An 18,680-nucleotide genomic window follows, 5' to 3' on the forward strand; every position below is an offset into this window, starting at 1 on the left:
AGGATAGACTCCAGCCGGTCTGCTGACAGCCCCTCCGTGTACACACACACACACACACACACACACACACACACACACACACACGCATGCACGCACGCACATGGACGCACACCCTCACATATAAATCACACAGCGTGCTCATGCAGAAATGGACAAACATGTCCGCATAAATACACAGATTCACACATAGAGCCGTTTTTGTTTACCCTCCGCTGGGTCTGGTTTGCCTGCACTGAGCCTAAACGCATAACAAGGTTTGTCGTAAATTATTTGCATAATTTCTCAAGTCTGGAGAATATTCAGCGATAAGCAGGCAAGCACCTCCCCTGGTGGGAAAATGGCCTGAGGTCTGACTGTCGTGTAAAATTCATCACAGTTTAATTGTGCACGCTGCCTGTAGCCAACACATTGGGAGGTGGGTTGGGGGGGTTGGGGGGGTTGGCAGGGGTGGGTGGAGGGGGCGTTTTCAGTGTCTAGCAAGGGGTGTGGCCACTACACGAGTGCCCTCGTTTGCACGTTGCAGGGCACGGCACGCTGGTTTCCCATTTACTGCAGGCAAATTGACCACGTCCACTTGATGCGACTTCCTACCATGAAAACACACACGCACACACACACACACACACACACCCACTTACACCAGTGCAGCTAGCCTATTAATGCTGACCATAACCTGTCCTGGAGGTTCCCGGGCACTTAGATCCAGGTCCAGGTAATGGGAGTCAGCACTGGGAACCCTTGCGGGTGGTTATACCGTAAGAATTAGGAGGGCGAGGGGCACTTAACCACATTTCATTCACTCTGCCTTGATTAAAGCTCAGTTCTTTACCATATTTCATTAGCATGTCCGCCCCATTCTGCATCCCTTTGTTCTCATTTCTACACCTGCTGCCAAATGAGTTTGGAGGGTCTCCCATACCTTTTGTACCACGCGATCCCAGGGTTGGCACACAGAGGCAAACCTGAGAACCTAAGGTGACACCTTTCTCTTCTGCAAATTAATTATGCTCAAAAGTAATGTACGATAACTTTTCTCACTCACTCCAAATGTTGCTAACATACAAACATTCTGGCGCTGACGCCGAGCTCTTCTCTCTCTGTCTCTGCTTGTCTGTCTGCCTATCGACTCCCTCCATTATTCTCGTTTTCTCCCTCTGTCCGCCTTCTCCCTGTGCTGCCGCAACACGAGTTCCCCTTTCCTCATTAAGCCCTATTATGAAGCTGGGAATGACATTAATTAGTTTCAAAATATGAGACAATGGATACAAGGATTATCCGTGGCTCTTATCCCTCCAGTGGGTACCAGCATTTGAGATCCTTTTCTTCTCTCACACTTATTCTATCTTTTCCCTCCATCTTTCTCTCTCTCTCTCCCTCTCTGTCTCAGTCTCACTCCCTGTGCCGTCATGCTGCTTTTCCAAGTTCACCCACCAACAGCCTCTGAGAAGTGTGACATTTGATCCTCTGAATTCATCATTCTGTTCCTGTCAAAGCAGCATCTCAGCATTACAATGCCACCCCCCTCCCCCACCATCACCCCCTACCCCATCCCGGACCCCTCTCTGCCAGATCTGAGAAATATTAGCACGTTTCACCAAGTGTGGGCATCGTGGGAGTGGGTGGTTGGCTGCAGGTTCAGTTACACTGTGATTCAGGGGCCCAGAGGAGCTACTTCCAGAGGAATCCTGGGATTGGGAGCCATATTAGCTCAGGTTTAATTAAATTAGTACGATTTCCGTGGGGTCATTCTGGGTGCGTGGTGCTGGTTATTAAGATGGCTGAGGGCGATGTGAGAAGCCAAGCCAGCAAGCAAAACATCTTTATGCTTGCTGGAGAATCCTGGAATATGTCACGGTGCAGACTCCCGAGTCCGTATGTTGGGTTCCTGAACTACTCTTGTCTACAGTAGTCAGCATTAGGCTGACATTTTTTTCTGCTTGTAGGTTCCTCACCAATCCTCTGGGATCCTAATGAGGTATCCGCTTGATTTTCTTTGTCACGGAGTCAAGAACTTGTTGCCGTTTCTTAGCTCGGCTTCCACTGTCACGTCTGGCAACGAGAGACCCGACCAAGGTAACTAGCGGCTGGCCAAGCATTGTGGAGCTAGCATGCTTGCTGCTGATTTGTTCTGGAAATCCCCCGGGCTGTGCCAGACCCATCTTTCCATTTCCTCCCTCCAATTTGAGGCAGGAGTTTGAGTTAGGAAAATGGGCCCAGAATAATTTCTGGGGATGCTGCACAGAAGGAAAGGGGAATAGAATCGGAAAGTGCTGAACACTGCGAAAGGTCCATGAATTATGTACATATCCCATATGTCTTTCCTCGTAAACTAGATCACCAACTGCGAGCATCAAATCATGTGACGCTCAGGGCTGCCCCAGGGCCTTGTGGGGCCTGGCTTCCAATAGCGCCCTGATATGGGGCCTCCTGTTTTCCCCAAGGCCACTCGGGGAGACGAGGCACGTGTATGAGCGCACACGTGCGTGTAGCTACGGTAGCAAAGGTAGAAAACTAGCGTTTTTCATGGTGTGTGTATGTGTGCCAGGGGTTGCATCAAGGTGTATGAACGGCGTAACGTGTGTGTAAAATACCTTTTTAGGTGCACGATTGCTGGCATGACAAATCATAGACCTGTACCGGTGCTGTGACTGAGTCTACAGTCCCACTCAAATATGACCCATGTGCACCCCCCCGTGACACGTGTCGACTCAGTTGTTGGTGTCGACCGCCTTTTTCCCCACACGCTTTTCATACGCAGACTATCTCCTTTCCGCTGTATTCATGAAATTTTAATTTCCTGTGGATTTCGCTTCGTTTTCATCAAATTTGAATTCTAGCCGGCTGCTGGGAGGAAAAAGTAGTTCAGATTTCTCATCGTTGGAAGAGAGCAGCGAGTGAAATAACCTTGCCCAGGCCATCCCAGGAGGAACAACACCTCGTGTCAGCAGTTTCTGAGCTTCTGGGTTTCTGTTTGAAAATGCTCATCGACGAGACGTGCTTTGTGCAATTGCTTTGTCATCTATGCTGCGACAGACACGTTGACCCACAATCGTCTCCGCCCGGTACGGAGAAGCCCGAAATACTTCCCAACTCACAGATCTAAATTTAGCAGGCAGAGGATCCTAGTGAAACCTCATTCCTGCGAGAGTAGCCAACTCCATTAGTTTTGAACAGATTTTCCCCATCATGACACCAAAGTAAAATTAAGACTGCAGACCAGCCAGGACATGAAATAGAAGAACTTGACGTAGAATTTTTTTACAGGCAAAGATGCATGTACACACAGACAGGCTTACACACTGAGGATAGTGCTTTACCTTGCTGTTAGCTTAATACAAGGCTTCTGAGTCTCAAATAAACAACCTTCAGGTTACAAGTCCATGCCTCCAGCCAGAACATCATGTGCTGGAGCAGAAGGATGACAGAAGCCCCAAGCAGAGACGCAGCCTGGTCTGTCGGATCTCAGCTCTCTAAGGAGCCAGAGAAGACAACGAGAGAAACATTCGTCTCGCACCTTGGTTTTACTCATCTTCCATCCGATAGGAGAGAAGGTTAGTGCAACGTGTCACAGGAAGGAATTCGATACCTTTTCCAGGACTTTAAGGGCGATCATCAATGATCAGAATTCCCTTCTGACGTCTTCAGCTTATGATACAAGCCCATGTTTTGTACGTCCAGTGTTACTGTCCAGTTTCCAGTATGCCTGCATCCTCATCAATAAGGCAGACAGACCGGTGTCACAGCGAGCCAAGTCCTGTCATTGAGGAGACATTGCCGATATCATCTCTCTGCTTTAAGGACTGTTAAGAACCTTTAAGGTTTTAAATGCCTTTAAGTGTATTAGCTCGGTGAGGATAATGAATCACTGTCAAACCGCAACACATTCAGACTAGAGGAATGCAGCTGTTGGCATCCACGGCGTACCTTGTTCCTAGGGGAATTATATTTTGGTGCTGTATTGCAGGAGCTAATTAACGGTGCAGAGCCTTTTATTGCTTCATGTATTCGGGAGAACGGAGGCATGGAAGCAAACGTTTGAAGGAGATTTCAGACCTGAGGTCCTCATACAGCACCGATGCACTGCGGTGCAGCTCGACACAAGACAAAGACACAGTTGAAGGATAGCCTGGGCCCTTTGTGTTGGAGAGGAACAGTTATTATGGAAGATGAGGCATCTCATAAGGTGGAAGAATGGAGAAATTCTGCTCTTTCATTTGGAGCAGAACAGAGGTATTTCTGCAAAGGACAGCTTCTGATTACGCCATTTCAATTAAAAGTTGGGCTCAACGACAAACCCAGTACTCAGCTCATTCCGATCCCTTGCCATAGCTTTTTCCTGCTTCGTTCTTCCTGTTTCCGAGTGAATTGGAGTGGCGATTGTGTGTGGCAGTGTGCCATTTGTACATCTTTTGTACGGTCTTGTGAACTGGCTGCTCCGAGACAATGAATCACATTTGACAACACGTGGCGTCACCGTTAGACGTGTCAAGCGTCCCCTTTCTCGGTCACTCCGGTTGGTCATTTTGACACATGTCAAACCTCTGCCTTCCTGTTGACTGACTTAACTTTGGTGGGATGAAAGTGGCAGTTGGCTGCGTGGGAAAAAAAATAAGAGGTCCGGGGAGGTGATGCTTTGAGAAGTGCTCAAGCCCACATTAATCAGAGCGTGGCTCAGTTCAGTCAAAAACTGTAATGAGGCTTGGTCACAAGGCGAGTCCTTGTCACTTGACAGATGATGATGGACCAGGGAGCAAACAGCCATGAATCACCGGGAAAAAATGTGAATCGTGTTTGACATGGCATCAGAATCATTTTTCTGGAATGTTCCCCACAGCGGAGAATCCGCTGCCATTTGTAATGGAATCCCGGTGGGTCCGTTGCGCTCAGCCCAAGGGAAACAGGAACAGCAGCTGCAGCGGCCATGTGAGAATGGCATGGCGGGGTGGAACCGTGCTGCTTTCATTGCTTCATACAGGTAAAACGGATCTTGCTCTAAGATGCATTCTGGGGTCTAGAGGGGAGGCTCAGCTTGTCCTCCGTCAGGAAAAGCGCAATAGATGCGGCTGACAGCAGGCCAACACGTCCAGGAAGTGTTTACGCCAATGCAATCAATGGGAGCTAAGCTCATTTCATTATTATTGTGATTGCGATTAATTAGATTATTCTGAGCGCGCACCCTGACAAGCCGTTCCGCCTGATTAGAGAGCACCTCTCCATGAGCCGTTCCTCCGTAATTCAGAATGGGGCCCCCCGACTACACACTCGCCCCCGCCAGCCTGGTTTTACACTCTTGGAAAGACTGCCGGTATTGTCCGGACCACTGGCAGTCCACTGTGGAGGAGCACTGTTGAAGATAAGGATGTTGGAGTTGCTGTCACAGCTGTTTTGGGCTGGAGGCAATATCTGAGTCCCTTTCCACCCCCACCCCCTGTCTTCAGCCCATTCCTTGCTCCTCCGTACACTCCATACCTGTGTCTTTTTTCCAGTTTGAGCCTAGACGAGATTCCATGATTTTGTGCATCCAGTGCCATATTTATTCATCTTCAAAGGTTATTGTCATAAATAAAACAGAACGGCGTTGAAAGAGAAAAATTCCCTGCTTAGGAATAGATGCACGCTGTATGTTTTGCTTCGATGAAATGGCCAAGTTGCAATACATCTCCATACTGACAGATGATGGCTAAATCAGTCGCTGCTGAGCTTCCTGGTTGTGGAGCCTTTTTATATTCCTCTCTAATTTATGCTTTTTTTCTCTTCCTTTCGAAGCACCAGTGTTTCATTTTCTGCACTTTACTCAGGCAAGCAAAACGTTATTAGTCACCGTTCTCAGAACATTTTCTTTAAACGTAATTAGATTTTGAGCAAAGATATTGATTAGGTCAACAGCCAAGGTTTCATCTTGTCAATAAGTCAAGATCCGACCGAATCCTCACGCATCGGTCCTTGCGCAGTTGATGGGAATGTGATATATTGGACACATTTCAAAATGAGGACGCTGAAATTGTGGAAGTGAAAGCAAAACACCCTTTAAACATAATTAGCTTTAGAAGAAAGAAAAAAGTGTCGCATTAACATAAAGGGGAAGATGAAGATGAAGTGCAGCCTAAAGAAAAGAACAGCAGGTTTTGAGTTTGTGGTGCACAGTAGGTGAAATTGTTTTCACTGCAAAAACGAGCTGCCCTTGGGTCCAGGTCTCAGCCTTGGAAAGCGTCATTCGAACGCAGCCTTTGTTTCCTTCTCCTTCTCTCAATGTAATGCATAAATTGTACTTTTGCTGAGATGTACGTCGCTTTGGACAAAAGCGTCTGCTAAATGAATAAACGTAAACGTAAATGTAAATGGAGGCACAGAACCGCTCGTTCCTTTCTCCCTGGTCTCTCTCGCCAAGCCGTCCTTTTTTTTCTTCCCCCACAAACACCAAAAGAAGAGCATCACCAACGCTGGCTTTAACTGTAGCGCCGTGACGGCTGGCCGCAGTCCATGACTTTTCGAGATCACATGTTCTCTTTTCATCCTCTGGAGAAGACATGTACTCCTGCTATTATTGATGTTTTTATTGCTCACAAGCAAACAAACTTTGCTGTGCAATTAAGATGAAGTGTCCCTGTGTACCTAAGAGTAGGCGTTGGTTGGTTGGTTTCTGATTCCGGGGACGCTAGCTGGCCGGAAGCAGCTTGCCGTTGGCGCTGGTGGGAGTCTCGGGGTTAATGAGCTTCTGGGCCAGTGGGCTGAGGGGATGGCTTTCTGCCCAGCGTTTGGCATTTTAGCCAGCCAGCCATGCTCCTGTCCATCATCCGTTTACCTACTCTGCCACTCTCTCTCCTGCATGTTGGTATGCCTTTGTTCAGCCAAATGTGTCTATAACGATAGTGACTGACAGCATACCCCGCTAGAGCACACTGATCAATATGGCGGGTGGAGTGTTTGCAGAAGGGGATTTAGTGGCATTAAACACAGATGGGCCCTGCAGCTTGGCGAGACAGGGCTGTCCGTCAGGTGTCCCCGTGCAGACAATACAAAGCCTTACATTCAGCTCTGATCTTGCAAGGACGGAGATGAATCTGGATTTTTTGTGAACTCAAACTCAAAATCAGGTCAAATCAGAAAAATGTGCCATAAGAGAACATGAAGTCCACGCAGCCCATCGATTCCATGTTGATGCCAATATATGCACGATCAGAGGATGAGGTGCCTTGTGAATTTTACAGCTGTGGGGGGGTGTGTTGTCAGGAATAATCCCAGACCCCCGAGAGAGACAACTTTAATGCTCCTTTGCAGGAGTTTGTTTTTCATCAGAGGCTTCATTAGATGCCTCCACGCCCACCCCATAATTACGCAGGGAGAGAGAAAATGGACTTTGCATGATGTATTTCAGGTTTGCGTTTTAACAGAGGACGTCCAACAATGGTCGCGCAATCAATCGCCCGCTCTTCATGAATATTCCATTCTTACTCCCCGTCAGTCCTGATTAATGCTTTGACAGCTTCCATTCAGGCCTTTCCAGTGAAAGGAGGAGAATGGTCCCTGACAGTGCTGACAAGCCACCCCCTGCCCGTGCCACCACATTCAGTACCTGTTGTTCCTCTCCTGCCGGCTGATGTGTTCCGGATGTCTGCCAGATGATATCTTCATTTAAAAAGGAGCTGGATCTCCATTGGGTGCCAGCCCTTCCACGGGAAGATCAAGAGGAGCAGGCAACCGGAAATGGGAGGAGGTGGAGTGTTGGGTCCTGGTGTTTATTGGAAAAGCAGGCGGAGAAGAGGTGACCTACTTCTGCCAAGAAGGGAAGCGACAAAAGCATGTCTGTGGGTTATCCTGGGCCGCCGCAGCAGGCAGCATGCCGGAGGGAGAGCATGCTGGGAGATCATGCTGGGAAAGCATATTGGTGCTCTTGTGCAACTCTAGGCCTGCTGGGGGAAGGTCCTCCACGGATGGAGGGGAAGAGGAGCAGGTGGGAGCTACGTAGCTACCCAACTTTCGGCAGCCTAAGGGACATCAGCTTTGAGGGATTAGCCATATCGTTTTGTTTTCTCCTTCATCATCCTTTCCTAGACGATACACCGAGGTTTTGCTGCAAGTCCCTGTGTTTATTGGGGTTTGTTTTCTCTAATTTTTTTTATGCCTCATCAGATTGTGACATGTGGTTTGTTAATTATAAGCGGGGCTCATTCTTAATGTGTACAACTGTAAAATGAACGTGGCCCATTACTAATAATGGTTTTTTATAGCCTGTGCCCAGCTTTGCTGGAACTGACACGGTTTATCAGCACAGCGTCCAGTCAATCACTCGGCGTGATGATTGTTTATTATTGCCTCACTTTTTTCCCTGCGACTGTAATTTCTCCTCTAATTTGCTTCCACTGTCCTCGGCTGCCAAAGGCACAGCAAGGAGTTTTTTGATATTTACCGACCAAAGAAAGCACAGCAAAGCATGCTGAAATATAACTTACTGAAAGTTGGAAGGTAGACCTTGTGTTCAGGCTTGGTCAAGGGGGAGACCGACCCTTTGTTGAGTGCCCACTTTTCCTTTGAAATGACTGTTTTTCAACACCTTTACACTGGCCAACGTCATACTTTTCTTCTCAAACGAAAATGGCACCTAAATCACTTTCCCTCCATTTTCACAGCATTGTCAGTAATACTACCCTATTACTCCCTCCCCCCCCCCCCTTTGGAGACACAGCAAAGCAGCAAAAAGAATTTTGTTTCATAATATCGTGTCTGCAGCGTTGTACCAGACTGCATGGTGAATTTTAAGCCAAGTCACTGAGCAAACTGCAGTCCACCGCCGGCAGGAGAGGCTTAGCCGTGCTGTTTAATTTAGTGTTCTTCAGATGTAACACGGAACAAGGATGCCCCAGCGTGTGCTCCGTTTCCCATGTATGCATGTCCCCATCGGTTATTTTATGAGTCAGCCCACAAATGCCTGTTTTGTTTCCCTACACAGAAAAACTGCCAGGAAGTTTAGATGTTTCTGGGAAAGTTTAATAAAGATTGTGGATTCACAAGTCCAAAGCAGTCCTCATGCAACTTGTTGGAAATGCCTTTGTTGGGACTGTGTAGCTATAACTGTCCAATCACAGACCCTGCCCATTCCAGGTTGATCTCTCTGTTGGATTTGTTCATTTATTCATTGAAGCTCTGATATATTTGATCTAAATCACTAGCCCTGGTTTAATTATTCTGAATCTGGAGTTTAATCACAGCACTGGTTTAATTCATCTGAATCTTGGTCTTAATTCCGGTCCTGGTTTAATTAGTCTGAATCTGGAGTTTCATTTTTGCTTTAGTTAAATTGTTCTGTACCTGGGATTTAGTTGTTGCTCAGGCTGCAGTCCAGATCGGTAAAGGCAGCATCTGCAATAAAGCAAAGCTGGGGAGAGTTCTCTCCTACAGGAGGGTTCATAAAGGTTGCCATGCCGACCAGCCTCCTTGGGGGGTGTATCGTGCAGCTACTCCTGCATCCAGAGGACTGCAACCCCCCTTTTTGGAAACTGTGGACCGCTGTTGTGTGGTTTTCATAGATCATAAGAGCGATGAGCACGGGTGACTTACTTTTACACTGGGTGCACAGGCAGAGCAGTGTGAGCACGCTCCCCCACCTCACAGACCACGTCAGCATCCACACACACAGACACACACATATACGGTCTTAAACACATACTTACACACTTGCACACATACAAACTCTCATACGCTCAGCCCTTGTGTAACAAATTTTAACACAGAGTTACAACACGTTTGCCCCAGAGCAGGAGAAGTGGAGAAATCCACCACAGTGCTGGTGATTTGGAACCTGGAGCCGTTCACCCCAGCAGTCTCCAGCCCTGCCATTTTCGGTGATATTCTAAGCCGGGTCGCTTCTACTCTGGAAATCAACGCAATGAGAAAAATTCATCAAGTGAAATTAGCTCCTGATTAGGTCATTAACCCCCCACCCCAGTACCCACCCCCATACCCATACACCGTGTTCTCCAACACACCTAAAAACAAGCAGGAAACAGTGACGAGCCACAGGAAGTCAATCAGTGTGAGGTGCCTTCACTTCCTCTTGGAGATGGCGTTCCAGATGAGCAGAAGAGTTCATTCTATTTTATTTACATGTATTACTTTCGCAGATACTTTTTCTCAAACGCGAGTGAGTGAAAGTGCATTCTTTTGCAGATGAAGAGGTTTGGATACAGACACTCAAGCATGGAAGTACAGCTTGTTTGTCTAACACCGTATTTACCGGCACACACTGTACAAGTAGCTGCCTGTGGCATTGAGTCTCATAGGAAATACAAAGACGATGACAGATATGATGCAATTTTATGTAGCCTTTAAGTGATCTGAACTGAAAGAGATGCTTTTTGAGAGGGAGGCATTCAGCAGCTCGGAGAAACAGAAGGAGCTCATTCCACCGCATCAGGTCCAAAACTGAGAGTGGACTTCCAGTTTTGGAAGCCACGCAAGTGGCATTACCAAACGGCCAAAGGAGAAGCACAGCACTTTCACTGGGGTCCAGGGAATGATTGAGTCTTCTAGGTCCTCTTTCCTTCTTCTTTTCATTTAGCAAAATGAAAACTGCTTCAATTTTTAATTTTTCCTCTTGAGAAACTACAGTGATGAGAAAAGTTGAAAATCTGAGGTTCCCATTGAACCTTTGACTGGGTATCCACAGCTGCTTGTTTGATTTCAACGTTATGTCTCATCTCCTTTCAACACATCTTTGTTATTCGTTGTTGCATCTGTTCTGTCTCTTGCTGGTGTTCATCCGTAACTTTGTTATGCGTAGTGTTGTAAAGTGTTCATTTTCGGGGACGATGCCAGGATCTATGAGGACAGAGAGTTGGACCATCGTTCATGTTTGAGTTTTAAATGTGAGTGGAAAGTGTAAAACTACATTCAGCAAAATGGAAAAGGTATAAAAACCAGCTGATAAACATATACTTCAAATTTTTATATCCTCTGAAAGGTCGCCCTCAACACAGAAGTCTGATATCGAGGTGCAGACTTCAAGCAATGTTTGCAACAGGGCTTTGTGGTTCAATATACTTGAAGACAAAAGTGTATTTTCTGTGAGATGTACATTGCTATGGAGAAAAGCATCTGCTAAGTGAATAAATGTAAATGTAAGGGTCTTGGCGACATGAGAATTATAGAGAGGTCATAGACCATTATTTTTTTGGCACTAACAAGGAAAGTTTCACGTATCTCTATATGATGTCCTAGAAGATGCATGGACAGCTGGTAGCATGGTGGTCACAGCTGTAGCCTTTGAACCCAAAGGCTACCAGTTTGAATCCCACCACTAGCTATAGTATCCTTGAGAAAGGTACTTACCCTAAATTGCTCCAGTAAAATTACCCAGCAATATAAATGGGTAAATATTTGTAGATAACTTAACATTGTAAGTCAGTTGGGAGAAAAGTGCCAGCTAAATAAATTAATGTAGAGGATGCTGTTCAGCTGAAAATATGTGTACTATAAGGGGTCAGATGGTGGTGCCTGGACTCCTCTGGATGGAGTGAGGTATTCCTACAAGTGGTAATGAAGTATTACCTTTATATTACCAAACCAACATCCTACTTCCTCTCCAGCATAACCACTTAACACATTCAGCTAAGACACACCCAAGTCAGAACTGAAATAAATACAGAAATAAATTTAAATTCACAATTAAATTATAAAGATGCTTTCTAAATTGACAGAAAACACATGTGTTTAAATAAGGCAGCTACAGTACAAACTTGTTAGAACTGTGGACTTTAAAAGTTTGTATCTTTATGTTACTGGGGTCTTGCACTGGTGGTCACTGGGTTTGCTGCTAGTGCTCGGTCGCTGAACGAATGGTCAGGGCGAAGTGAATAGGGCTCTAGATGCCTTTAAAAGCTTTGGGTCTTTGATCTGACATGGACACCCCAGGAAAAGCATGAATACTCCCATCTTCAGCAGTAAAATAAGTCACCATTATCGGGAGTCAACACTGCAAGCAAATATGCTTGTTCTCCTACATTTGTCTTTATTTTTATTTTACTATACTGGTGAGTCGAAATGGAAGCGCTTATAATTCATATAGCGGTGCAGCCGTTTCTGCGTAACCTAGCAACGCCGATGAAAGCTGTGTGCATCTATCATGGCCTCCCGCTGCTTTGGGTTCTGCTGTGGCAAGTGCCGTCTGGGACGGATAACTGCGTTTCTCCAGAAAGACACAACCTTGTGTGTGTGTGTGTGTGTATCTGTACACATCCTATAGCAGTACATTGGATGTTTTTACTGTCCACAAAAAAAAAAAAAGGAAAATCCATTCCAAAGGGCGTGACCTTCTGAGTTAAAAGTGAGGGAAGCCTGCTCAACTGGTGGAGCATCACCAGGGCTTCATGCTCTGTGGGTGAATCTTGAAGTGGTGGCTGTAGAGTGACTGCCCCCTATCAGAAATATGATCCCTTATTCTCCCAGCCAGGTAGCGGTGAAGTACATCAAAGAGCGAAGCTCAAGGTAGAGAGGAAGCTTTCTTCAAACACACAAGTGCTCACTCTCTTTTTTGTCAGCCAAATCTTGGCGAAAACACGTGTTCGGGAAAAGAGCCACTCTGTCTTCCAAGCATTTTAAAGGACTGCCACAGCATAACTGTTCACAGTCGTCTCTTCCCTTTCTTCTCTCTGTTGGCGGGTTTAAACTGATTGGGCAGTTGGCTTCCTGTCGGACAGTTGTTGTTTTTATCACCATGCTTTCTGAATTTCTTTCAGTATCTGTGGTGACTGCACTTCTAAAGTTGACAATTTCTCACCTGAGATGCACTTCGGTGGGGAGGTACGATTAAGACAGGCCCGTCCGCAGGAAACTGCTCAGCTGATACGACATCATCCCTCATTTGTGATTCTGACTGCACCCGTGTCTGTCTCTGTCTCTATCTCTGTCTCTATCTCTCATCCTCCCCAGCTCCCTCTATCCATCCTTAGCGTATCGGATTCATGTTCCGATTCTTCCTCTTTCCCTCTCTTCTTTTAGCCGTACTTCTGTCTCTTAGCCTTTGTAAGAGTTTTATCGCTGCTAAGGAGTGTAAAACGCTGAGCCAGTCCTTCCCATCCAGAGGGGCGTGCCGGTGCCAGTGGACGACCTCTTTGTTTCTGTTGACCAATGAGACACTCTTGTAGAAAAGTTATTTTGCTCCCTGGCAGGATTATTTGTGATGAATCACCTTCCCCCAGTCTATTTCACACAGGGTTGAAGGGGATCAGTTGGGCTACTGACCACTTGACTTTGAGCTCAAAGTTCAAAGCGGGACCCACTGCAGCAGCTCGCTCTGTGACGGTGTAGCTGGATACAGTAATGTGCTCAATGCTCGCTTCCTTTGCCTAATTCTCGGTCCCTTGATTCCCCTCGCTGAAATTGCTGAACAATTCGCGTACATTGCGAGAACTCTCGGCGGATGGGAGCCCTCACACAGCAGGGTGGAGCCATACCCACTGGGCCTTCTTTGAACAGAAGCTGTGATGAGCTCGAGGCGAGCAGGTGGAGCAGACCCCGGGAGTGTCGGCTTCTCGATCGCCCCGCCTGAATTTCTCTTTCGACTGTAATCACTGTGTGCTTCCGTAGCGTGGTTGTTCATTTTCCGAGCACGCTGGCTATATCCACCACAATTGTTCATTTCCTCAAAAGCCTCAGCTTTAGCTTAATGCTCTCCGAGACCACTTTATCCGCTGGACCCAGCAAACTTGGCACTGAAGCTCAAATAATTAGCTCGTTTGGAAACTAAACATGTCACTATATATCCAACCTGCATTGCACGCTCAACGGGCGCCTTCGGTAAATCACGTTCGTGCAAGATGAATGCGGATGAGTCCCTACAGCTTCTGCACCGAAAGGAAAGCAACTTTTGCTCACATCTTTCGTGCCCCGTTTTCATTGATCAATTCCAAGGGGGAGTACAGTTAGTTCTCTAACTGGCCTACGTTCTGACAGCTCAGCAGCGGCCAGCTGACAGCCAATTAAAACTGCTAGGCCTGTCTCCCTCCACAGTTTGAACCCAGCACCTGTGTTGATGCCCGTTTTTGCTGGCAGTGACAGCACATCCTCACCTCCTCCTCCCTTTCTTATACTTATATTTAGTCATTTAGCTGATGCTTTTCTTCAAAGTGACTTACAATGTTATGTTCCCTGCAATTATTTACCCATTTATAAAGCTGGGTAATTTTGCTGTCGCAATACAGGCTATGTGCTTTGCTCAAGGGTGCTACAGCAGTAAGCAAGAAAAAAAGGCAACCTTTGGATCCAAAGGTAGTAGTTCCAACCACTACGCTATCTGCTGTCCCTATATGTGCTCCAGCTTTTGCTATTTGTCTCACATAGCTAACAGGCAATAGAATGGGCAAAAGTTGTCCACATTTATTCTGGCAAAGTATTGAAGAAATTTCACTGTCAAACCCTGGAATTTAGAAGAATGAGGAACAGAGAATTGGGATTTACCTCGGTATTACGCTGACAGATTGGGAGTTTACTGCAGCTTCCTCCGCACTGTCATTTTGTGAAGACACAATGCTAATGGGATGTGTTTAGAGGAGTAATCATATAACCACACATTTCCTGTTTACTTGTTTTTTCTGGACATTCTTCTGAATAGTGCAATTATTTGTGGGACAAAATACAGAAGGTCATGCGGAGCTGTGATAACATTTTCGCATTTCCAAGGTGGGCTGTATCGTCTTATTGTGTTTTGTGTTGGATTCTTCCAGGCTGTCCTATCCACACAATGCCTCCTGACCTCCATTTGTCCAATGTGCACTTTGCGCATTTGCACCCTCTCTCCCTGGAGACATCAACCGCCGTTATATTGTCTGCAAGCAAGAAATCTTAATTTTGTGTCAGCCCGAGGACTTCAAGTCTCACGCAACAGCTGCAGGGGTCTTCTTTGCTCATTTTGATTATGCTTTCAGTTCTGCTGAATGCCCTCCACCCCCACCCCACCTGCCAGGGCATCCTCTTGCCGCTCTCGTCTGGCACGACAACTGCTTGTCAGTCAACGTGGAGTTAGGGTGGAAGACTTCAGTTCTTACTTTTAACATATTCTTCCCATTTTTCCACGATTGCAGACAAAGCTGGCTATAGTGATCCACATGACACTAGGGTCTAGGCAGGAGAAGACAGCAGTGGGGCACTTCAGGACAGTCTACGGTGGTGACAGTGTCATGGGCGGGGAGTTCAGAGGTTGCTTGGCACTTCACTTTGTTTTCTGTCACGATGACACACGCATGATAGGTGCCGCTGGCTTGAGGAAGAGAGTGGGTGATGGGAGTGTTGACAATTGCACCCTTTAATCTCCTCCACGCACACCACCACTCTTGCACTCACTGTTCAATTTCGTCGCCCATTTCCTCCTTATTGAGGTCAGTCAACCATGAGATAAGAACAGGAAACTGATTGACAGTGACTGGCATGAGGAGAAGACAGTCAGAAACAGGGGAAGATGATCTTGGTCTTTCTTGTGCTCGCTCTCTCACTCTGTCTCCCTTCTTATCCATCATTCTATTGTATTGTTCTCCAGCTGTAGCTCAAGTCCCATCACAGTAATTCTCTTCACAGAGTCACATTTAATTTGCGAAGTTTTGACAGGGAGAGTGATTATTGGGACAAGGTTCATTCCCTGTGATCATCTAAGGATTTTAAAAAATTCGTTTACTTTCAGAAAATGACCATTCCGAGGTCTTTCAGCACATTTTCAACGGAGTCTGTGAGGTGAACTTGCAGATGAGGTCAGTTTGTGGAGCGCTCACAGAGGATCAGCCATATCCTTCTCCTCGTACCACCCGTGCTCCAAGTGCTATTAATCACTGACTTGAAGGTGACCCACATAACAGGCTTTAGTGGAAATGTTAAATGTTTTACTTATCTCTTCTCTCATTGATAAATCAGGTGAAATTAAACCCAAAGGCATTTCGATTTTGTTAAAAGATCAATTTTAGGGTACCAGGGAGGGTTAGTCTGGACAGCTGGTAGCATAGTAGTTATAGCTGTTGCCCTTGAACTCAAAGTTTCCAGGTTCAAATCCCACTTCCAGGTGTAGTACCCTTGAGTAAGGTACTTGCCCTCAATTGCTCCAGTAAAATTTCCCAGCTGTATACTGTAAAAGAGTCAGCTGAATGTATAGCTCTAATTTGTCAAATGTTTTCAGTACGTGTGTATGATCGAATGTGAAGCGTGTCTGCTACTTACACATAACAGGCACCAGTTACCTTAAAATGTTCCTGTAAGAACAGAAATAGTTGCAAAAGGAATTAATGTTTGCCCTTCTCCTTGTGTGCCTTTCTTGCCCAGGTGACTCCGGCTAAGCCCTGTCGCGTCCACAGCGCCCCCTGTCGGCCAGGGCGGCTCACCATGCCCCGGCCATGAAGGGATACCATGTGAGCCGCAGCCTATCCCAGCATTCTGCGGGGCCATGCCACTGCATGGCCGAGGACTGCGAGCTGCCCCACGACTACATGCCCCACCCTCAGGACCCACGCAGTGCTGTGGACCACTATCAGGGGCACAATGACCACCCTTATTTTCCCCCTGGTGGGCCCCCTGAGCCACTGCCACTGCCCCACTCAGGCGGAGGCACCTTCCCTCGCTCATACCCGAGCCAGCAGCCCTATGACTCCTGTGACGAGTGCCTGGGGAGCCATGGGCACATGGGAAAGAAGAACCGCATCCCACCTAATCTGCTAGACCAGTTTGAGAGGCAGCTTCCCTTCCATCCAGATGGCTTCCACACACTGCAGTACCAGCGGGCAGCCAGCGGGGGGCAACGCAGTGAGAGCCCCGGGCGCATTCGCCACCTGGTGCACTCGGTACAGAGGCTCTTTGCTAAGTCACACTCACTGGAGGCGCCACCCAAGAGGGAACATGACGGGCCGAGGGCCGAGGCCCGGGAGCGGGGAGGTGGTGGGAGCCATCGTAGCGGCGGCGAGGAGGCTGGAGTGCCACGCGGTACTCACCATCAGTCCCGCTCGGCCCGCCGCAGCAAGAGCCGGGAGCGGAGCAAGAGCGGCGACTCAAGACACGGGCGGCACCGCGAGCACAGGCATCGGAGCCGCACCGCTGGCTGGTGGAGTTCTGACGATAACCTGGACAGCGACAGCAGCTTCCTGGCTGCAGCAGCAGGAATGGGCAGCCGTGGTGGACGGGTTTTAGGGCCGCCAGGCCCGGAGGCCCTGGATGGAGCCATCCAGGATCTGACACTCAAGGCACTGAAGGCCAAGACGCCTCCAGGGGAGTGCGTGGCCTGCACAACCATGGCCCTGGCAGGGGACAGTGGAACCTCCCTCAAGAGGAGCACCTGGTCTACTATGACGGTCAACCAGGCCCGTGAGGTGTACCCAATGCCCCGTGGAGGAGGGTACGACAAGGCCCTGGTGCCCTTCGAGTCCAAACTGAAGGAGCGCAGCCACCACTACTTGCAGGTGAGCCACGTACGCAGGGAGCTCCAAAGCACCAGCGAAACAGCAGCTGTATAAATAGCAAAAAGTCTGTATTGAAAGTCTGAAAGCACAGCCACTGCAGGCCAGTGGTTTGCAGAGCACCTGCTATCACTGAAAAAAGGGAACAAGACATAAGGCTATTAATTAAATTAGCGAGTGTGACTATTTATTTATTTTTCCAGATGCACATTACAGTCACCCAGCATGCAGCAGGCAATATGGTAAAGAGAATTTTGGATGAATGGTTTTGCTGGCAACTGGATCTGCCAGGGGACGTGTAAGTTTAATTAAGGAGCTGCTAAATCAGGGTTACATCATTCGTGGAGAGGGGCTCTGCAGCCTTGTGTACGTCCCGGGACGTGTGCGAATGGGACAGTCCCTGCACCAGCGGCCTTTATTTGAGGGGGGCAGAATCTGGTCGCTGAGGGGGGTAACACTAAAGGCGGGAAGAGCCAGACAATGGAGAGCGCAGGAGAGAATGGGGAGAGGTCGTCGTTCACCGCCAGAATTACCCCCAGCCGTAAAGCTCCTCAATTCCACGCTGCTTTTACCCTGTGCTGCCACTGACTAGGTGCACCGTCGCCGTTACCACGGTAACAGCAGGTAATCGCCAGTACGTGTGCTCTTTTTGAAGTTTGTCAACGCCGCCCAGCTGTCAATGGTCCCCGCGGACGCAGTCCTGACAGCGAGCGAGTCCGTCCGTGTGTGAAATAGAGAGGAAAGGAGATGTGGGGAGAGCGAGGGACCGACTTGTTGTGTTTGCCTGGCTGTGCATGCGTGTGTGAGGTGATGGTGGAGGTGTGTTTGCGCGATCATTAAAAGTCCTTCTGACACTTCCTCGCAATGTTAAATTGCCTCATCGTTACTTCCACGCTATCATACGCGCTGTTTCGTGCGGAGAGGGACAACTCGGTCCCGGCGCTGGGAAACTCAATGTGGCAGCAGCAGCCGGAAACATACCCCACGCGGAGTCCACAGCGGTGAGCAGCTGTCCCACAGTGCGGCGTCAGTTTTTGCGGGCTGATCAAACAAAACGTTGGCTTCCTCAGGAAGTGGCCCCCGCGGACTGCGGTGGGTGGGGTTGTCGCTGTCTTCCTAGAGCGGCGAATGCTTTGTTGTTTGGGCTGCCAGGAAGCGAGATGGTTCCTCCTCGGCACCGCAGTCTCTTTGGGAAACTGGCTAACACCTTCTCAGCCAGGCTATGAGCAGGAGAGATGAGCTAGAGAGCGGAGAGGAACC

General features: G+C 47.9%; 1 protein-coding gene across 1 annotated transcript in view; it reads left to right on the top strand.

Moving 5' to 3' along the window:
* The window catches only part of dlgap3 (discs, large (Drosophila) homolog-associated protein 3), a 35,112-nt gene that overhangs the window by 7,572 nt on the left and 8,860 nt on the right, over positions 1–18,680 (top strand). The window contains exon 2 of the mRNA XM_029248065.1: positions 16,297–17,423. Within this exon, the coding sequence (XP_029103898.1) occupies positions 16,368–17,423 (1,056 nt within the window). The 5' untranslated portion in view covers positions 16,297–16,367. The remainder of the gene's footprint in view (positions 1–16,296; positions 17,424–18,680) is intronic.

This window comes from Scleropages formosus, chromosome 23 (assembly GCF_900964775.1).
Source record: "Scleropages formosus chromosome 23, fSclFor1.1, whole genome shotgun sequence".
Taxonomy (NCBI): domain Eukaryota; kingdom Metazoa; phylum Chordata; class Actinopteri; order Osteoglossiformes; family Osteoglossidae; genus Scleropages; species Scleropages formosus.